Source organism: Python bivittatus, unplaced genomic scaffold (genome assembly GCF_059951505.1).
Source record: "Python bivittatus isolate LINGU-HERP-01145 unplaced genomic scaffold, Pbiv_v1 ctg000480_np1212, whole genome shotgun sequence".
In the NCBI taxonomy this organism is placed as follows: Eukaryota; Metazoa; Chordata; class Lepidosauria; order Squamata; family Pythonidae; genus Python; species Python bivittatus.
Genome location: NW_028277075.1, coordinates 25,796,188 through 25,819,020, shown reverse-complemented (window position 1 = coordinate 25,819,020; position 22,833 = coordinate 25,796,188). Strand labels below are relative to the sequence as shown.

The 22,833-nt window shown below is 37.4% G+C and overlaps 1 protein-coding gene across 5 annotated transcripts in view; it reads left to right on the top strand.

Annotated features, from left to right (window-relative positions):
• SPTBN5 (spectrin beta, non-erythrocytic 5) overlaps window positions 1-22,833 on the top strand; it is a 129,559-nt gene that overhangs the window by 27,934 nt on the left and 78,792 nt on the right. For all 5 annotated transcript variants that reach the window (XR_015797002.1, XM_088145500.1, XM_088145499.1 and 2 more), the window contains exons 16-27: window positions 215-345; window positions 2,379-2,630; window positions 4,447-4,734; window positions 5,288-5,531; window positions 6,852-6,991; window positions 8,672-8,771; window positions 9,645-9,815; window positions 11,971-12,135; window positions 12,895-13,121; window positions 14,009-14,195; window positions 19,896-20,096; window positions 21,320-21,436. Coding sequence is in view for 4 of the 5 variants with exons in the window: in XM_088145500.1 (XP_088001626.1) it covers window positions 215-345; window positions 2,379-2,630; window positions 4,447-4,734; window positions 5,288-5,531; window positions 6,852-6,991; window positions 8,672-8,771; window positions 9,645-9,815; window positions 11,971-12,135; window positions 12,895-13,121; window positions 14,009-14,195; window positions 19,896-20,096; window positions 21,320-21,436 (2,223 nt within the window). In the remaining variant the exon portion in view is untranslated. The remainder of the gene's footprint in view (window positions 1-214; window positions 346-2,378; window positions 2,631-4,446; window positions 4,735-5,287; window positions 5,532-6,851; window positions 6,992-8,671; window positions 8,772-9,644; window positions 9,816-11,970; window positions 12,136-12,894; window positions 13,122-14,008; window positions 14,196-19,895; window positions 20,097-21,319; window positions 21,437-22,833) is intronic.

Below are 22,833 nucleotides of genomic sequence, written 5' to 3'. Positions count from 1 at the left end.
TTGATATGCAAAACAGTAATTATAATAAAAACACTTTTCATAAGGCAGGCTGTAAACAATTACAGCCTTGCAGCAAATCGTGATGGTGACAAAATAGCAACATGCACCCATTTTGTTACTTACTTCCCCCAAGACAACCAAGAACTCCGATAAATAAGTATGGTAAGGATTAGAGGTGAATGTTTATGATTTATTTTACTTTCTCTTTCCCTAGAATTTCCTAATAGAATTGGCTGCTGGGAAGAAACAGCTGGATGAGATCAATTGCTCAGCAGATATGTTTTCTAAGAGCTATCCTGGAAAACAGGAGGAGATCCAAACTTGTAAGCAAGAGATAAACGAGAGGTAAAAAACCAGCTTATAGCAAATAAAGAACGTGCCATCTTTGATACACAGTCTTTCTACAAACTTGGGTGCAAGACACATAAGACTCTAACTTGCAAATGTTTGAAAGGACCCACACCCTTAAATATATGCATAATAATTAGCTTTTCCACATGATGAAAGCATGTATTTTTCTTTTTATTTTACTCAAGTTATAATAAACAAGAGAGCCAGTTTGGTGTAGTGGTTAAGGCACCAGGCTAGAAACCTGGAGACCCTGAGTTCTAATCCCGCCTTAGGCACAAAGCCATCTGGGTGACCTTGGGCCAGTCACTCTCTCTCAGCCCTAGGGAGGAGGCAATGGCAAACCACTTCTGAAAAACTTTGCCAAGAAAACTGGAGGGACTTGTCCTGGGAGTTGCCAGAAGTCAATGCTGACTTGAAGGCATTCGAAAAAATACAAAAATATAAAATATTTAGGCCAAACAAGATATGATGTACATTGGGGGAATGCCCCAGATGTTGCAGCCTATGGAAGGGGCTAGAGCAGGTTTGGGATTATAGAAATTAGATGGGTAGGGAAGCCTTTTCATGCCATGTTGTTGTGTTTGCATGACGCACTGAACCACAAATTAGCCAACACATTTTAACTTAGTGTGTTGTGGCCTAGCATGTTGTGGAAACCAGCCCTTACATTTAGTTTATGGTTTTGTGTGTAACCACAATGGGTTAAGGGGATAAACCTTGCTTAATTCAACCATGGGTGAATGCATTCACAGCCATTCTCAAATTACACCCCAAAGATATTAGTAGCGTTTTTATCAGGTTCTGGCAAGAGAATTGAAGTTTCCTTTGCAGCCCCAACCCTAGTCTGTAAGCACTCCAGCATCTCCTTTGGCCATTTTCTCCATAATTAAAAGCAAGTACTGTACGTTAATTTTATTTGCACAGTTCATCTCACTCCCTTAGTGAGATACTTGTGGGGTATCATAGCTGGTCTCAGATTTTACCACACTTGTTTTCTCTGTCACTCAACAAGAAAGACATATTCAAATTATAGATCACACCCTGCCCCAAAGGCCTTTGGAAAGTGGGTGGGCTGTAAATATTTAAAATAAATATATACCTTAAAAAACATCTGAAGTGACTAATGTAATTAGCACTTGGGTTGGGCTAAGACTTATCAGGAGAAAATCCTGGAACTTGTTTTTAATAAAGGTTGCCCAGCTTTTGGCATCTCTCCCTCTCTCTCTCTCCTATGAGAGAAGGTAAAGTAATGGCTCAGTTTATGGCCTTGTGGTGGATAAAATTCTTACAATGTTCTTTATACTTGGTTTGCAGTATACTTTACAGAACAAAGTGAATGGACTCTTGTTATTCTCAGCTTCCTATACTTAAACTGTTCTTAAAACTTAAACTCAAAGTATAATACAGTGGTACCTCTACTTACAAATGCCCCTACTTACGAAATTTTCGAGATACAACCAGCTCTGGCCCCAAAAATTTATCTCTACTTACAAACTTGCCTCTACTTACGAACCAGATCCGCCGCCATTTTCCCTGCTGCCACGCGGTCGTGGCTTCCTGTGGGCAAGATCGCGGTAGCAAGGAGACATTCAGTGAGGCTTGTGGTGTGTTTTGTGGCGTTTGGAAGGTTTTTGTGGCGTTTGGAAGGTTTTTGAGGTTTAAAAATAAAATGCATATGTTTCAGAACTGTTTAGCCGTATTTACATTGAACCTTATGGGGGAAATTTACCTCGGGGTGTGACCAAATTCGGAGGGCGGATTAGCCGTATTCACATTGAACCTTATGGGGAAATTTGCCTCGTGGTGCGACCAAATTCGGAGGGTGGAACAGATTAACCGTATTTACATTGAACCTTATGGGAAAATTTACCTCGACTTGAGACCAACTCGAGTTGCAACCAGAGTCACGGAACAGATTAAGTTCATAACTAGAGGTACCACTGTATCTCTGTATATATGCAGGCATATTCCTGACTAACCATCATGAGCTCTGCTGAAGCTGTCTTTATTTTTGTCTACTTTTAAAGGTGGGATTGCCTGGAAACATTAAAAGAAGAAAAAGGCTCAGAGCTGATTGGTGTCACTGATGTGAAGACATTCCTTCAGGACTGCCAAGACACTCAAGAACTGTTACAAGACAAGATGACCAACCTGGAGGATTTGGGACATGGGAGCAAGCCTGCTGTCTTGGAAGCACAGGCACGCAAGCTTTCAGCCTGCGAAAGAGAAATCTTAGTTCTGGAGAGAAAAATTGAATACCAAAAGCGGGTAGCCAGTCTGTAAGAAATCAGTTCTTTGCTATGTTATAGTAATAGTATTATAGTTGTTACAATAATAATCTAGTCTCCAATTTAAGCGAAGAGTGACACCCGCATATCTAACTCAGCTTAGGTATAGCAATGATGATTAATTCTAGCATACATCTTCCTCTAGTTGATTAGCAGCAATGATAATGAGATACATTCTCCTTTTTAGAAAAGTCATTTGCTTCATTGAATAGATGGGGGTTTGGAATTACTTTGAACAGAGAGAAATTAATTGATTGATTATGTGCTATCAAGTTGTTATCAACTCTTAGCGACCACATAGATAGATTTTTCTCCATGAATAGAGAGAAGTGGTAACCCACAATGCCTGCTTGTATTGGCAAAATTTAGGGCATATCAATGTAAATCTCTGATCCTTAATTAAAATATCCCAATCCCTGAAATGAAAGCAGCCATACATTGCCAACTGTTCTCCCCCACACCCACCTAGGCATATAAGAATGGGGGAGAACCATAGGATAATTTTAGTTTATGCAATCCACCCAAAGATTGGGAATAACTAGGGCTACCCTGTCTGTGTTGCAAAAATCATGATGATCACAAGATGGCAGCAAATGGTTAGGAGTTTTCTGTATCACTTTGATGACCTCGCAGAGCTGTTCTAATTTGCAGCCCAGATATAGTAGCATCAGAAATAATATCAATATTATTGGGAATAGCCTGTATGCTCAAAGCCCAAAACAATATTTTTCAAGTTCCTTTCTTTTGTTTATGATAACTCCTGCCTACCTTCAAGGGTCACAGAATAACCTAAAATGTTATCTTACCCCACTCTGTCCAGTTCATTGTGACAGAGATCACAAAAGTTAAAATGAACCCTATATCAGGAGAAGGCTCCAGGCTCTGAAGCAATAGTAGAGTATCTATCTGTCTTACTAGTTTCAACCCTGACTCACACTTTTAAAAGCATCTGATATAAAGTGATTTATAAAGTCCTCCCTGAGACATTGAGTAATACTTCTCCCCATCAAACAATGCCCAGCTAGAAGTAATTCCAGCTGGCATAAGGTAGCTTCCTAGGTTTCTATGGCTGTCCCGAGATTGTTCAGTGATATTCATGGTTAAGTATTTTGAATTAACTTTTGTTTGTACCTTCAAGTTAGTTTTGACTCCTAGCAACTGCCCGGATTAATTCATGCAGTTTTCTTGACAACATTTTTCAGGAGTGGTTTGCCATTCCCTTCTTCCTAGGGCTGAGAGAGAGTGACTGGCCAAAAGTCACCCAGCTGGCTTTGTGTCTAAGGCAGGACTAGAATTCATGGTCTCCCAGTTTCTAGCCTGATACCTTTAACCACTACACCAACCTGACTCTCTTTGAATTGACTACTATACTACTATTCATGTGTTTATAGATTAGTGCATTTTCCTAAATGCAGAAGACATTTCACATGAATTAATTTAATATTTTCAACTCAAAGTAGCAATCTAGGAGGGCAGCCCACCATTCAGTAAGCTGATGAGCTCATGACTAGAATTACCTTTCAGCTGGTATCTCTTAGCCCAAAGTTGTATGCATCTTTTATTCTAATTTCCCTATATGTGCCAACATAGATTCTAATTAATTTTCTGAAAATATGTTTAGATGAATTCCCAAATCATGTATTTATAATATTGGGATATGGAACAAAAACAATGAATTAACCATATTCAGGAGAACACTGAGGTATTCAACAATATAACAGACATACCTTTTTCAGTGGAATTCAGCTTGGGTTAATAACTGGAATCAAGTCTAATTCAAGAATGTGTCTCTGGCTTCATTATACAGAATCCAGGATACCAATCCTGCAGAGAGTCATGACATAAAGGAACATGGAGAAGACATGGAGAAGCTGTTATTAATATTAAAGTTAAAAGCAGAGGAGAAGAAGGTGGTTTTGCAAATAGCAAGGGATCAACAAGCTTTTCTGCAAGAGAGTCATAGACTCCTCTTGTGGATTGATGGTATAAAGGAAAAACTGACAAGTGAGGAGATATGTATAGATGTGGTCTCTGCAGAGCAGCTCTTGAAAGAACACCAGGACTTGCTGTATGAGATACACAGCCAGAACCACAGGTACTTCTAAAACAATGTAGTAATAGTAAAAATTGCTGAGATGCCAATCATGATATAGTCTACAGTACCTATTTGGATAGTTTTAAACTGTGATTATAGTAATAAAAAAGGACTATCAGAGGGGATTACTCCTGCTAATCATATATTACTCCCAGTTACCAAAGGCAGAAAAGGGGTTTGCAAACACTGTGCTAAAAGTCATAGTTTGTTGGCTACAATTGTTGGCTTTACATAAAATTCTAAGCCATAATAAGTCAGATATGATGGTTACAATCTATAATGGCTGAATTAACACAACTCTCTAAACCAAAATAACATTATGCTTTAATGCAATGTAAGAACAAGGGCAATATATCCTTCAGTACCAGCTGAATGCTATTGCTCTTGTGCATCTGAGAACAGAATATTGAATAGATAGATTTAATCAATTATGCCTCTATAAGGAAGTATGTGTAACTCTCAACACCTTAAAAATAGGAATATGTGTAGATACTATTTAAACAAGAGAAAGATGGGAAGACATATACACAATTATTTTTGGAAACTTTGACAGATTTAAACAGCTGCAAGAACTAGGTCAGAAGGTTGCAGACAGTTCGTCCAACTTTGGAGCTTTTCATGTTGGTGAATATATGGACAGAGTTGCTCAAGGAAGGAAGGAGTTGGATGAGCTTTGGACAAAGCAGCAGAAGCAGCTCCAGGAGAATATAGAATTGCAGAAATTCATCAAAGAAGTTGATTCAATCCTTGCTGCCATCTCCAGCCACGAGGCCTTTCTTCAAACTGATAATCTTGGGGTAAATACTAATGATTATATTTCAAATTTAGAGTGGAGTTCATTTATTTACAATGCTTATATACAGTGGGACCTCGGGTTACGAACGCTTCTGTTAACGAACTTTTCGGGATACGACCAGCTCCGGCCGCAAAATTTTGCTTTGGTTTGCAAACTCTGCCTCGGGGTACGAACAGGATACGTGGCCATTTTCCCTCCCGTGACACGGTCCGCGGCCATTTTCTGCCCCCGACACGTGGTCCGCGGCCATTTTTCTGCCCCTGACACGTGGTCCGCGGCCATTTTTCCGCCCCTGACACGTGGTCCGCGGCCATTTTTCCGGCCCTGACACGTGGTCCGCGGCCATTTTTCCACCCCTGACACGTGGTCCGCGGCCATTTTTCCGCCCCTGACATGTGGTCCATGGCCATCTTCCGCCCCTGACACGTGGTCCGCGGCCATTTTTCCACCCCTAACACGTGGTCCGCGGCCATTTTTCCGCCCCTGACACGTGGTCCGTGGCCATTTTCCGCCCCTGACACGTGGTCCGCGACCATTTTCCGCACCTGACACATGGTCGTAGGGAGGGGGACTCTCCCTCCAAGCAATAGCCGCCTCCCTGTCCTCCACGCCAGAACGGATTAACGGTAATTACATTGAACCTTATGGGGAAATTTGCTTCGGGTTGCGACCAATTGGGCTGCGACCAGAGTCACGGAACGAATTAAGTTCGTAACCCAAGATTCCACTGTACTTCATTCAACTCCAGACTCTTTACAATAACAAGATTCAAAATACAGAAACCAATCACTTCAAACCAACACTCAAATAAATATAAATAAGAACAGGGCATTGCATCCATTTTAAGTCAACAAAAAGCATCCAAGCATCCACAGAATGCTCTGTTACCTGGTCATCCCTACTTTACAAAATACCTGCAGGGAGGTTGTAAGGTGCAGCTCTGGAGTCAGGAGGACTGTTTTCAGACCGATATTGCCCTGCTCTGATGCAAGGTCAGGAATGTAAGCCTTTTCTCCATACTTGTACACCCAGGACAGGCAGATTCCCTTTCATTGGACTCAGAACTTCATAACCAATGAAGCAAATGGAGAATAGGTATTATTTTATTGTAGCAGGTCACACCTTCCAGCATCCTAGTTAAGAATCTTAATCAAATTCTAGGAAAAAATGAGCACTCTTAGGTTATTGTTACACCACCCTCATCTAGCTGTCTCATGTTTCAGGACACCTCTGGATTTTACTCCAGAACATTCATGTGCTCTGGAGATATGCATGAAATAATATTATGGGGATATGGTAACTCTTACTGTCTTACCTTCAGGACCATATGGATTCAGCTCGGAGTCTCCTGAAGCGACATGAGGATTTTGAACAAGTGCTGTTGGTGCTAAAACATCGAGCAAAAGCAGCCAATGACCAGGGAGAGCAGCTAATAGAAAGGGGTCATTTTGCTTGTGACAGGTATGTGTTCTGACATTTGGGAGATCTACAAAAAAGGAGAGACTGTGGGACTGGACAAACCTATATTATAAAAAGCACATACATTCCTCTCTTTGCTTTGCATATGTGTTTGTCTACATACTGTAAATAAGGGAGTGAATCCAGAAAAAAAAAAAAGCAATTTATCTTTTTAGAAGCTGATTTAAAGATAGCTTTAAGTTTGCATTCAGAATAAACTGACATTGACGAGACTCCTTATATTTTTTTCACCCTATTTTGTTGCAATTTAAATGCACTTTAAAAACCTATGGCTTCACTTCTGTGCAGAATATAGCAGCTTCTGTATTTGATTAACTCTTCTGCTGAACTCAGATGGACTAGCAAGATCCTCTTGAGTGTTCAGAATGGATTTAGAACGCATTGAGAGCAGTAGTCTGGATAGATCATGTCTGGAAGATGGTCATTTCTCTCATTATATAACTAAATCCCTCGGAGTTATCAATATGATGTGCTTGAGAAGATGAAAAGGCAGGGAAGCCGCTCTCAAAAATAGTTTGTTGCTTTTGTTGTTTCTCAGCTGGAAGCTCATATGAGAAAGGGTTAGAATTAGTCCTGCGCTATTTTCTGCTCTTTTTCTCATTCGCTTTCAATTTGATGGAAAAGAAATAGCTTACTCTTGCAGAAAGAAAAAAGAAAGATCAGTGACATTCTCATCTGGGGAGTGTAGGCTTCTTCACTTTTCTTATTTATCAAATCAACAAGGAGATGTAAGAGAGTGTCCTGTCATTCATAATGATATCACATCTCCATTAGCCTGCAACTTTCTTGGTTTTGTAATTAAATTCCAAGGGAGGACTCCCCAGGAAAACTCATCCTATGGGGCTTCTTCAGATCAGGAACCATCATGGGTCACCAGAGAGCCTGAAAAATGATAGAGAATGGTACCAGAAAAACAACAATTGCTACCACCAGATAAAAATAAAATAAGCTCAAAGACAAAATGTAAAGAAATTCTCAGCATCCTAAGCATAAAGGAGAAAAACAGAAGCTGTTACAGTAGGGGAAGAAATAGCTTATGGGAAGATAAATTTTGGCACTATGTTAATTTTAATGGCTAGTGCAAACCATGAAGAGACCTATTGTCTTACGTGAGCCCCCTGAATAGCTTAAAATACACCAGTAAGATTCACTGTGCCTCAGTTTTCCTTAGTCACACAAAGAGAACTTGGTTGTTGCATCCTGACAGTGTGAGTCCTATAACTGTCATGCAGCTGTTTGCTATCTGTTAAGTATAGTTTACTTCATGTAGAAGCCAGCCTATAGCATTAATAGGATTCAGAAGCCTTATGATGAATTAGTTTGATAGAAAAATAATTTATGAAATTAAAAACATTGATAGTCATTGTTGGATTTTGAAGTATGCCATTAAGTTCATTAAGGAATTTGTATAACACTAACTTTTCTTCTTTTAACAAGAAAAGAACAAGTGTGTTTGCTGTACTAAATGTAAAATTCATTGCAGCTTGAACTGTAGTAATGTACATGGAATTATGGGAGTCGAGACTGTATATTTAGCCTCAACTCCTATAATTCCATTTCTTGAAGCCATGATAGCTACTCCCCTATTTTTATTTCTGTCCCCTCCCACTCCTTCAGAATACTTTTTTGGAGAAACTGAAGCATCTGTTACTTCTTCTGCAGGATTGAGAAGACAAAGGTTACCTTATGTGAAAGATGGAAATTGCTCATAAATAATAATGAGCAGAGAAAAAGGAGGCTATTAGATTCTCTTCTATTACAGGTCAGAATGTTGATGCATCATAGACTATTTGTAGAAAGCTTAAACTTATCACTCTGAATTGTGCATTTTCCAATTCAACATTCCCAGCATACTTCATGTAGATCTGACTGTTGTGTTACATGTCATGTTAAATCAGAAGTATATAACCAGTGACCCCAGGACCGCACGTAGCCTCCAAGTTCTGAAAGTTGTTAGTAAAATGTAAAATGTATACAGTATCCCTGGCAGAATGGGAAAATGATTAAACACAAGAACTATATTTAATTTAAAGGAAATGTAAAAGTAGTTTTGTCTTTTCTCCACCCACTATTTTATGGAGAATAGCTTGTGGCATGCCACTGAAAGGCCAAGTATGGTCCTCAGCCCAGAAAAGTTGTACATTCCTATGAGCTAAGTTATATTATGGTTTGTTTGGTTTTGGCTTAGCATGATATGATAATAAGCAGTCTACATATACAGAAAAAAGGCATATGTTACACTTCTTTTACTTAATGTAATTAAATTTTCTTTATCAAGACTCATATGCCCCTCTGGTTGCAAGTGACTCTGAGTGGCTTACACTTCAAATACAGTAATTGGGTTAAAACCTAATATTAATGCTACTAGTAATAATTTATTAAAAGAATAGGCCACCAGGCTCGCAGTGACTCTGGGTGGTTTACAATTTTTTTAAAAGAGGAAAAACAAGAAAAACAACAAGAGAAAAAGTGAAGAGTAAAGAGGGCTGATAAAAAAGGATGATAAAAACAGATGCAAGTTCTTCAAGGCTTGAGCCAAGACTTTCTTTTATATCCATTGCACTATATGTCTAAAATTCTTAGAGGAACATCTGAGTCAGTGCCCCGTTTAAAAAACTAACGTATACAATTGCAGGAGTTCATTCGTGACACTGCTGAGCTCTTGGTATGGATGGAAGAAAAATACAAGATAGCATCAGATGAGTCTTATCGTGATCCAACAAATATCTTACGGAAGCTGAAAAGGCATGAGGCTGCGGAACAGGAAATGATGGCCAATAAGAAGCATTTTATGGAGCTGATGATGGTAAGATGGTCTCCTGAAGGTAAAGGGATGATTAATAGAAAGGCCAGCATTTTGATAATCTTTGGTTAATGAGAGAATTACAAAATTACAGACAGCTATTCTATGCAGATTGCTATGACACAGCTAATAAGAAAGCAAGCTTATGTCCATGTACATAAAACACAGTGTTGAATCTTGGAAGACTTCCACACTTGCAATTTGTAGCATCATGCAACCATCACTTTAATGACATTACAGAAGACTTTATATTACCACAGCAAGAGCTGGTTGGTGCTATAAATTACTAGTGATGATTTCCTCTAGAATTTCTGCAAACGTTGGGTTTAATTTTTTTAAAGAAATTAAAATTAGAATCAGATTTCTAATATTAAACTTAAGACTGCATGGTCAGTTTAGAAGCCTCAGAATTTAGGTGCTTTCATGTTGGATGTATCGACATATGAGCACATCCTGACAATGCAAAGTACATGAACGGTTGCAGAATTTCTCTGCAGCAAAAAAAAAAAAAAGCATTTTAATCTTTCAGATAATCTTAAACTGTAGCCAAGTGATATTAGGGCCTCCAATACTGTTACAGCTAACATGCATTCATACATATCTATCATACTAACTTCTTTGGGGGTAAGCAAAATGGTGTTCTTCCAGATTCAGTTTTCAAACAAGTCCCATAGTCAGTCCATAAACAAATCATATCCATATTTTAACATTACATTATACCTGTAGCCTTATAATGTGATTTTCCCCCCATTCAGCCTCTTTCACTTCATCATTCCACCAAGCAGTTTTTCTCATATTTTCCAGTAGCCCTGCATACTCTATAACGTAACTCTTTTCACTCTGTTCCAAGTATTTCCATGCTGTCTTTCCTTTTCCAGACATTCTGCTAGGATTTTAATCCGTTTTGTAATGTTTTTTTTTTTTCATAAAGGACTCAAGCAGTACATTCTCTTTGAGTTGTTCTACTTAATTCTCATTTCTTTTACTTTTGTCTCTTTATTCTTCACTAATTCTTTTGGTTTTTCTACCAAAAGATTCTACCAGAAACAGTAGAAACAATCATATTTTTAGATTTATATGCATATCTTTGGCACAGATACATAAGAATAAAGTTATGCTTAAAACTCATATATGCAGCTAATACGCCTTTCTTTAAGTAGATACTTAGAAAACAGTTACCAGTCATTTGTTTTGTACTCTCCCATTTCATTCTCACCCATTTATTCACATTATATAACAGAATCATTTTCCCCTAGATAGTATTCATTCAAAATGGTGCACAATTTTCCCCAAATTCATGTCTAGTTCTTTAATATCACTGGAATATAACATACTAAGCTGCCACCAATCTATGTTTTCATACTTCCATACCACCCAGAACAACCTAGATTACACTATTTCATACTTTCTGACATATATTTTAGCCCTTTAATTCATAATTAAATCTACACCTTCACTTTCCTGCATGCATTCATCAACTCCACTTGCAAGATCAGAACCCTTTCATTCAAATCAGTCATCATCAGATTGGCCCATAGATACAGATTTCTTCTGCTCATCATTCCTTTCACATACAGTAGCTTTTAATAAGCTAGAAAAGTTCTATAACTTCTATAACTAGAAACTTCTAAACTAGAAGTTCTATAACTAGATTACCAGCCTTAATCATATCCATGCCACGAACAGCATTCTGTGCTAATGAGAAAGACAATACAGGTCAGTTTGGACACATTTTGGCTAGAATGCCACAAGCACAATGTGGGCAACAGTATGTTGATTTGCAAGGTAGTCTCTAGATTAGGGATGCTAACTTGCATCAGAATAGTATAAGCATGCCTGGGTAAAATTGACTCAATTACCCCAGGCATGCTGATACTATTCTGATGCAGGCTAGCATCTCTAATCTAGAGACCACCTTGCAAATCAACATTCTGTTGCCCACATCACACCAACTAGGAAGTATGGATAGTGTATTTTCACTCAGGAGGTATTGTCGCAATATTATTGTTTTTGATAACTGATTATCAATAATTGCTTTGTGGTTGGAAGGGTAAAGGTTTGTATGACGTGCACTTCCTCTAAATAAAGATCAACAAGTAGAAATAACCAAAGTTAGCAAGAGAAGTGTTTTTTAACTAAATGTGATGCATCTCTCTAGGCTGGAAATCAACTGATACAAAATGACCACTATGCTGCGGATTCCATTCAGGACAAAATGTCAGAAATAAAGAAGAAATGGGAGAAGCTCTACAGCAAGATGATAGAACGTGGAGATAAACTAAGGCAGGCTGGTCAGCAGGAACAACTTATGGAGCTTCTTGAGGTCAGGAGCTAATGCATGAATGAAATATGTATTACAGCCAAATTTAAAATACCCTACAAATACTAAAAAGTCTAGATGGTGCATAAAGGCAATAGGAAATTATGCACTACAGCTAGTACATAAGTTGAAGTGCCAGCTGTGTTAATATTCTCAAGTTCCCTGTAGCCAGATCCTACATATTGCCCCACAATACTTTGCAAAATGAAAGATAGAAGTACAGTAGGCAGCCTGTCTGAAAGTAAAAGTAAAAGAAGTAGGCCGCAGCTTTTCTGCCCCACAATCATTGTTTTTCCCACAGTGCAAAAAGAAAGCACAGTAAAGAGATAAAGGCGGCAGGGCACTGGCTGGTTTTTTCCACTCCCTCATTGGTCATCAGAGCAGCCCATCCAAGACCTAGGGAGCAGCACAGAGAATACATGCACAGTGACCCAGAATTGCAGCACTGGGTAAGAGAGGCAAGACTTTGGCTGTCTAGAACTTCCCATAAACGTGCTTTTTTAGAACAAGAGAACTGTGGCTTCCACTAACAATTTCAAGGAACACTTCCTAAAGAGACTCTGCCTGAAAGTATTTGTATGAAATGGAAGAAGAAATTGTCAGGAGGACCTAACATAAGTTTATATGAATAACTGCACAAAAAAGTGAATGGTAAGGAAGGTGAAAGCTTGGTGATTGATCATACATTTTGCCAGCACTGTATGAACTATGTGAGCGACAAAAATGCATGTTTGTATTTGACCTCTCCGTTTTCCTCTCTAGGATGCTGATGAGAAGATAGAGAAGATAGAGAAGATGCTTCGAGATACAGAACTGGGCTGTGATTTGCATTCCAGTCGCAATTTACTCAAGGAGCATAGACAGCTAGAAAATGAAATGCAGGGACTGGCTGAGAAAATGAGCTCCATTGTGTCTCATGCCAAGAGTGTAGCAACACATCACTTCAATAGAGAGAGGATTCTTGATGAGACACGGAGGTATCTGGAAAGGTGAGCTACTCTTGTTTCAGGGATCAGAAATCCAAAGGCTACTTCTAAAGTAGAGCCAACTACTGTACAAGACAGAGAGCAGAAAAAACTACTAGGATGCTACAGTGACTAAGTACTGAGGTTGGCTGTGGGAAAAGCCAATTCCCCTTCTGCTATGCAAGAATAGCAAGACATATTTTCACCTTAATCTACCTCACAGGGTTTTTTGTAGCATTAAAATATTGCTCTGACCTGATGGGAAAAGAGGGACAACCTGTGGCCCCTGGTTTCCAGGTAGCCCCCAGAGCCATTTTGGCAGCCCCCAGAGTACTCCCACATTGCCCTGCTGAATTTCACCAGCAACCTTCAAATTTGACTTCCTTTTCTTTAAAGCAAATAAAAAAATATGAAATTGGTACATCAAGTTTGTTTGGCTTAGCATATGTAATGTACACCTTTAAACTTCCTATCCATCCCCAAAACACATGCAAAAAGGACAGCCACCTCCTCTTTGGTGACCTTATTATGTGGCATCCTTCTGGCCTTGGAGACCAATAAATACATAACAAAGGAAGTGCTGTTCCCAGTCACCAAAAAAGTTTTTGTTTTTTTTTTTACTATGGAAAATAATGCATAAGAAAAAGTAGTGAATTACACAAAAGCAACACACCCAAACTAACATTGTCACATGTTCCATAGATTGGCTAATTATAAGGTAAAATAGTTGTGGAAAGAGCTCTAGGTATATTTTCATGTAGATGTCCCTACTGCTTTCTCTTCTTGTCTAGCATTATTACGTTACTAATAGTTGGACCAATCAATTAGGAATGCTTAGTTAGTGAGGGGCCCTAATGCCTTTTTTTAAATATACAAACATGAACAGCCTTTTTTTAAAATCTAATTTACAGATTTGATTCTCTCCAAAAACCCCTTGCTGAGAGAGGGCATCTGCTGGAGGCAAATGTGGAACTGTTTCAGTTCTACCATTACCATGACATGGAAATGAAGTGGATTAATGAGCGATTGTCCATTGCCAACTCTACAATCCAAGGGAAATCTTTAAATAGGGCTCAAAGCTTGCTACAGAAGCAGAAGGTAATTCCTCAGTTGTGATGGTCCTGCTGTAGGTCAGACTGAGGGTTTGCAAAAGCATTTTCTTTTTCAGGTTTGGGTTAGCAGCTCATTCTCCAGTCAGATGGAAAACTTACCAGGAACGAGGATTCATCCTACCCAAATATCCTACATTGGGCACAGTTCTAAAAACAAAACAAAAGACCTTCCCTAGATGCCTAAACTTTGCTTCCTTCTCTGTTTTGGTTGAAATCTGCAAGGTGAATAAGAATATCTTTTTTTTTTTTTTTATAAATTTTTTATTTTTTACAACAAACACAAACAAACAATAACATAAAAAGCATAAAAAAAACCATCTTCCATTTTAAACCGTGTGTCAGCCAGTTACCAATCATTTGTGCCATCCTTTCATAATCTTCACTCATCATTTATATAAAATCTCATGTCATCTATCTAACACATATTTATATATTTATCAATTATCAATTATTATTCATTTGTTACTAGTCTATAACACCAGCTTTCATAATAGGATTTATATCATTTTTATCCATTGATTATATCCATTGATTATATATATATATATATATAGTAATTTATATCAGTTTGTCAAGTTTCTATTATATAATTTGCATTACTATATCTTTTCATCCAACCATTGATAAAACAAATCCCATATCATATAGAATTGTTTATCTTCTTGCTCTCTAATTTCAAATGTTAATTTACTCATCTCTGCACATTCCATAATTTTCTTAATGACTTCCTCCTGCATAGGTACTTTTTCATTTTTCCAATTTTTAGCAAATACAATTCTAGCCGCTGTCAGAACATTTACAATCAAATATTTCAGTTCTTTACTATATGTTTCAGGTATAATTCCTAATAGGAATATCTCTGGTTTAAAGTCTATATGTTGTTTTATCATTTTTTCCAACCATGTGTGGATTTTAATCCAATATCTTTTAGCTTCTGGGCATGTCCACCACATATGGTAATATGTACCGGGCTTCTGATGACACTTCCAACATTTATCAGACTTGTTCTTGTACATTCTCGCAATCCTTGCTGGAGGTAAATGCCACCTATAAAACATCTTATACAGATTTTCTTTATATGCAGTTGACATTGTCATTTTATAGTTTTAAGACCATAATTTTTGCCACTTCTCTAAATCAATTCCGTATCCAAAATTTTTCCCCCATGCGATCATTGTATCTTTAACCTGTTCTTCCTCCATCTTAAATTCTAGTAAATGTCCATAAAGTTTTTTAATCACCTTTTCATCAGTACCCATCAAAATTTTGTCTAAAACAGTCAGCTCATCATAAATACCTTCTGCTTTAAAATCTTTATCGAATCTAGATTGTATTTGCAAATATGAGAACCAGTTCATTTTTATACCTTGTTCTTCCAACGCTTGCATAGTTTTAAGTTCACCCTTTTCATTCAATATCTCAGTATATCTAACTGTTTGTTCCTTTTTATATGTTATTGAATAAGAAAAGGCTTCAATAGTGGATATCCATCGTGGAACTTTTAAATAATATTGTCTTCTTGTCTTCTCCCAGTTTAAAAACAATGCCTCTCGAATATAATGCCTTCTAAAGTAGCCCTGTGTTTTCGTTCCCTTATACCATAAGAAAGCATGCCAGCCCAACAACAGGTCATGTCCCTCTAAGGTCAATAGTCTATTATTTCTTAAAGTTATCCAGTCCTTTACCCACATCAGATTTGTCGCCTGATAGTATAATTCCCAGTTAGGCAAGGCAAACCCACCTCTTACTCTTGCATCTTGTAGTAATTTAAGCTTTATTCTTGCCTTTTTACCCTGCCAGATGTATTTCAATACAATTTTATTTAAATCATCAAAAAACTCTTTCCCTAAACGAATTGGAATTGTCTGGAATAGATATAAGATCCTAGGCAATATATTCATCTTAATAGTGGATATTCTCCCAATCATTGATAATTGTAAATTCTCCCATTTTGTCAGATCTATTGCAATCTGTCGTTTAAGTTTAACATAATTATCCTCCTTCAATGTACTACATCTTGGTGTAATATATATCCCTAGGTATTTAACCCTGTTTGTGACCTGTATTTCCAAGACTTCTTCCAATTCTTTCTTTTGCCTTGCTAACATATTCTTTGTTAATATCTTTGTTTTATCTTTGTTTATTTTTAATCCTGCTACTTTTCCATATTCTTCTATCTTTTCAATTAATTTAGGTGCTGTTTCCAGTGGGTCCTCTAGTATAAATACTAGGTCATCTGCGAAGGCTTGCAATTTGTACTCTTCCTTTTTGATCTTCATTCCTTTTATTTCTTTCTCTTCTCTTATATTCCTGTTCAACACTTCTAATGTTAAGACAAACAACAAGGGCGATAGTGGACAACCTTGTCTCGTCCCTTTTGTTATGACTATCTGTTCTGTTAAATCTCCATTTATCATAATTTTTGAAGTCTGCTTGTGATATATTGTTTCAATGGCTTGGGTAAATTTTCTACCAAAGCCCATTTGTTCCAATTGCAGTAGCATAAATCGCCAATTCACGTTGTCAAAGGCTTTTGTGCATCTAAAAATATCAAGGCCATTTGCTTTTCAGGATGTGCCTCATAGTATTCCAATGTGTCGAGAATTACTCTCATGTTGTCTTTAATTTGTCTCTTTGGCAAAAATCCGTTTTGATCAACATGGATAAAGTTATTCAAATATCTTTTTAGTCTTTCTGCCAATATTGAAGCAAAAATTTTATAATCTGAATTTAATAAGGATATAGGTCTATAATTTTTAACCTGTTGTGGGTCAGCGTCCTCCTTTGGTATAAGTGTAATATATGCTTCAGTCCATGTTTGGGGTATCCTCTTCTTTGTCATAACCTCATTCATAACTTCCAATAGTTGAAGGCTCAATATGTCCTGGAAGGTTTTGTAAAATTCCACTGGCAGTCCATCTGGACCCGGGGCTTTCCCGACATTCTGCTTTTTTAGAGCTTCTGTTAATTCCATCATAGTTATATTCCCCTCTAACATTATTTCAATGTCTTTAGGTATCTGAGGCAATTTCGCTTTCTGTAAATATTGTCTTACTTCTTCTTCTTGTACATTCTCTTGATAATACAATTTTCCATAGTAGTCTTGTATAATTTTTTTCTTGTCCTCATTACCAAAGCAGATCTGTCCTTCTTCATTTATCAATTGATTAATCCTTTTTGATTCTCTCTCTTTTCTCAGTTTATAGGCTAGCCATCTACCTGGTTTATTTGCATCTTCAAAGTAATTCTGTTTAGCACTTCTAATTTTTTGTGCCAGTTCCTCCTTTTCCATTAATCCCATTTTATGTTTAATTAGATCCATTTTCGCTTTAATATCTTTTTTTGCGGGGATTTCTGTAACTCTTCTTCCAATTTTTTATGATCATTCTCCAGTAGTTTAAAAGTCTTTTTCTGCGTTATGTTTCTTTTCCTTGTATAATCAATTATTAAACCTCTTGTATAAGCCTTCATTGTATCCCAAAGATTCTGTAATGATGTATCCTCTTTTTATTTTCATTAAAAAAGAAGGTAAGTTCTTTCTCTATTTTTTGTTTGAAATCTTTTTCTTTTAGTATCCTATTATTTAAAGTCCATCTAAATCTCTTCCGTTGTCCTTTCCAAATAACTACCATTGGGTTGTGGTCGGCCCAAGTACTTGTTTGTATTTCAATTTCTCGAATGTTAGCAAATAAGTCCGCTGACATCCATATCATGTCAATTCTAGACCAAGATGTATGTCTGTCTGAATAAAAAGTATATTGTTTATTTGCTGGATTTCTTTCTCTCCATGCATCTTTCAAGTCTATTTCTTCTATCATTCGAAGGAAGGATTTTGGCAATGTCTTCCTAGTTCTCTTTGTCAATTTCTGTGTTTTATAGTCCAATTGATCATTCATTATTCCATTAAAATCTCCCATCATACAGATGTTAACATAGTCCAATTCAGCTATTTTCATATGTAATTTCCTATAAAATTCTTCTTGATTGTCATTGGGAGCATAAATTGCAATTAAAAGAATTTTAACATTATTATCTATTATTTCAACCATCAAAATCCTTCCATCATCATCCGCATAGATTTGTTAAATAAGAATATCTTGACATCATAGCAAGGCATTTGCTTGCCACTTAGGTTCATTTCAGCTTTCTATTGCTTCAGGAACCGTAGAGAAGTTGAGCACAAGTAAGCCAAGAGCTTGGCACTGAATTGATTAAATAAATGTTGCTGGGGACCAGATTTCAAAGTATTATCACCATTGTGCATTTCATAAGTTTACCTCATGAAAATTATATAGTTATGATATCTATTGGAAGCTAGCTGTTTTTCCACTGTCTTTTGAGCACTAAAAAAAAAGAGGATAACCTTAAATATAGTTGTATATGCCAGAACTGTATATGTGGCATATATACTAAGAGACTCCCTACACCTATGGATCTTTTTCCCCCAAAGCTCACCTCAGCTTGAGCCCAATATTTTCAGGAATAACGTTTTTTTAATTTACTATCTGGAGCTATGCTGATTTTTACCAGTTTAATGCTGCATGAACTGGTTAACGGTCATGTAGCATTAACTAGGATTTATTTATAAGTGTCACCGGTTTGGGGTGTGTGTGTGTGTGTTTCTACGCTCTTCACACAATAGCTTAGATTTGTATTCAGGGCCAAATGTCTATGTCCTTACAACAGTGGTAGGCAGATATCATCTGATTGTATGGATAAATCTAAAGTCTCCCCATTCCAGGGAATCTTAGCAAATCTACCCACCCATTGTCAGAAAAAGGCATTCATTTTAAATAGCTTTGACAAATGGATCCATGCTTGCAAGTATGGGATTAGAAAAAAGCTGGATAGTTGGCAGAGAACATTGAACAAGGATGTAAGCATATGATTTATTTTCTATTTGTAGTATAGAAATTTCAAGAGTATCATTCAGGTTTTGGGAACATACTTCTATACTGATGTAATCAAGAATGAAATCATTCTTCTTTTCCTTGTCACTTTGGGTGTCTTGCCTTGTCAAGATATTTTTACAATTACATGAACAATCTGTTTTTGTTTTTGTTTTGCTTTTGTCTTTGGGAAGTTGTGTGAAATACCTTGACTCAGCAATATTCACAAAATGAAATATTCTGGGAGATCTCACAGGTTATCTAAAGCAATTAGATAAATTATTATACCTAAGTGGAAATTCCATGTTGTAGACATTTCAAAACAGAATACTATTATCTTCCTGGGAAAATTTTTGAGAATTTTCTTTGTCATTCCTATATGCAACTATGTGCTCTTTGGCAGAACAGTGTTGGCCATGTTAATGGGATCCCAGTCCAGAAGGCAACCAGGTCATCACACAGGTGTTCCTGCAATTGTAACTGCTGTCAAAGAAATATTAGATTTTTTTTCCCCCAACCGTTGGTACACTTAGTAAAATTTCCCCTCAGAAACAAAGTTTCAGGAATCCATTTTTATACCCTTCTGGTTCAGTTATGTTATATCTCTGGATATAAGATATGAGAACAAACACTAGGAGAAGGTCATTTGGGGGGATTTTGCTCCAAAAAATAACTCAGCAAACTTTGGGCTTTGAAAAATAGCAAGCAGTCTGTAAGTTCCTGTTGAGTTGCTTCCTTCTGCGAGTTGTCCTGCTCTGGCCTTTCCATAGCATTTCTGCCTGTTTGTCTCCTACTAGGAATTACAAGTCGAGGTGAAAGCCCATAAGCAGCAAATCTCCAGAGTCCTAGAAAAGGGAAATGCTATGGCAGAAGATATGTGCATGCCCTCTCTGAGAATCAAAGAAAAGTGCCAGGAACTGAGCAAAAACTGGTTGGAGCTGGAGGAAGCATGTGATGAAAAAATAAAGCAGCTGCAGCAGTCAGTTGCTCACCATCAGGTATATATCTCCATGTAGTTTGATAACATTCTCTTTTACACCACACAAGTAACTACGCAAGAATTCAGTTGTATAAAAATGTCATTCTCTTTCTGCTGCACTAGGGCATTTCCACACAAAGCTTGGTATTGGTCCTGGTTCAGCCACCTGTTTCTTATTACTGTTGAGCTCAGCTGTAGTTCAACATAGATTGCAGACATTCAATCTGCCATGTTGCGGATTGCAAAATGGAGTTCAGCAGAGCTTAAGGAGCCCATTTTCCTATTGGTGGGAACTCCCAGACTCCTGGTTCTTTGGCTTGTTTACTCTGCAGCCTCTGTGCTACAGTACAACCATTAATTAATGTCTATGCCTGTAAATCCACCGTGCATTTCCTGTCTATGTACTTCATATTTCATTTTTTTATTTCCCTTTTTCTTTTTCTCTTTAATATGTTTCCACAATATACAATGTATATAACAAAAAAGAAGAGACATAAATTGGTGTTTCTCAACCTCAGCAACTTTAAGAGGTGTGGGCTTCCACTCCCAGAATTCCCCAGCCAGCAAGGCTGGCTGGAGAATTCTGGAAGCAGAAGCCCACACACTTCTTAAAGTTGCAGAGATTGAGAAACACTGATATTGATGATGAGATTGATGATATAGATATACAGGAGACCTGCCTACTCCAGGATATGGGAATCAAATCAAACTATCTATCTATCACCAGTCCCCTGGTTTAAATCTTAAATCATTTTCCTCCCACACCTTTGAATCAATAGACTTTTGGCCATACTTTTGCAACCCTTCAGAGTAAAGACAGCTGTCCTGTCTTTATATAACAACTCTGTCACCTGAGTTCTTCCGGTCTCACCAGCTTCAGCCCTTACAAAAGAAAGAGATACCATATCTTACCTTTTCCCTTCTGAAAGAAGAAGGACTCCTTTCTGACCTTGCTTGTTTGTCCTTGTTTCTCTTTTGAGTTTGTCTTATCACAGTGGTGTCAATAGTTTCAGCTTCACAAGTTGTTTGGGGTTGTCTCCTGCGGCAGCTGCCAAGTACCTTGCTTTGCACTGAAAGTTGTATCTCTGACCTTGAATGTAATTAATATATTTCATTCTTTTAGCAGTCTTTTAATTTAGTATTGAGTATGTAAAAACACTATTTTATAGAACAAATCTATGAAAGTTAGTGCCTATTATGTTTAGGGTGGAAAATCACCATGTGTACTTTTCATTTATAAAGTTCTTAATGGATATTTGGGACCTGGAGAATTGGGTGGCAGAGAAGCTTCCGCTGGTCACCAACAAAGACTGTGGCAATGATGAAGCTGCAACTCTTAAACATATAACGAAACATAAGGTAACTTATCTATAGACTATGAACTAAATAGGCATTGCTGAGATGTTAAATAGTTTCATTCACAGCCTTAAGGGTGCCTATACAATGTGAAGAATAAACTTAAAATGGTTGGTTCCTAATCAGTATAGGAAATTCATATTGCCTATGAACTATGTTGTATTCAAACAGTAATAATTAACTCTGCATGAACTACTTTTTAAAATGAGATCTAGTCCCCACAGACTCCCCATTCTTTTCCTTGGTCTAAGAGAAATCCCACTGCAAGACTTGTTAAGGGCCCTGCCAAATAACCCCATAATACCCTGTTGATAAACCTATCAACATTATCAGTACCTACTGGGTTCTTGGTGGTCTCTGAGCCTGATCTGTTCCTGCAGCTGTTTCATTACCAAACTACGTAACATCATCAGTGCATGGGGTCTAAGAGAACAAGCCAAATCCAAAAGTGAAAGAGAATCCCTGAGGACATGGCACTCTGATGAGATAAGCTCCATCTACAAACTGCTCAAAAAAGGAAGCAACTGAAGGTCAAAGAAAAAAGGCAAACAGACCTAAACATATCCTTCCTCATTGCACACCTACTAATCAATAATCAGATAATCAGGAACCAGTACTAGATAAACAAGATCAAGCAAAGAAGAAACAATGCCCCACCCAAAAAGCATTTAAGAGGAAATAACACCCCAATCGAGGCTGGTACGAGAAATTACCATATATAAAAGTCAGCAAATTCTATTTCCCTATGCACTGATGATGTTACAGTACCTAATCTGATAAGGAAACTTCTGTGGAAAGAGAAGCAAGCTTAGAGCACCAAGAATTCAGCAATTCAGTCTTGAATATTCTCCACCATGGACTATCAACACTTGTTTGGAAATTCAAAGGAATAACACATTTAGCTTTCTTCAAGTTTATTTCAACTTCATAGGTCTGTCTGGTTTTTCACATCATCTATATATATTTTAGAAACATTTTAATTTTTATAAACAGTGGCAACACATCAAAGAATAGGATGGGGGAGGGGCCAATAACAACCCTCAAAAGATAGATGAGCCCCAGAAAGAAAGAAAGAGCAAGTGAGTTACATTTTCTCTTGGTGAGTAATTTCCACACGCACACTACAAGGCTCTAGACAAGTTTTTACCCTCTTAAATGTGTCCTAACCCATTATTTATGGATCTTCTGCACAGTCCTAAAATAAAGTATGGTATTTGAAAAAGTCCATTCTCACTGTAGAGAAATATTGCTGAAGCCCAAAACAACTGCAAACCAACAGCTAAAGAGTGCTTAATAAATTTGCTTTATTGAGACTGTGATCACAGAGTGTTTACCCACAGAAGATAAATCAATGTTTTATGTTCTGCTTCTAAGTTTTCTTTCAACCGGTATTTATTTTG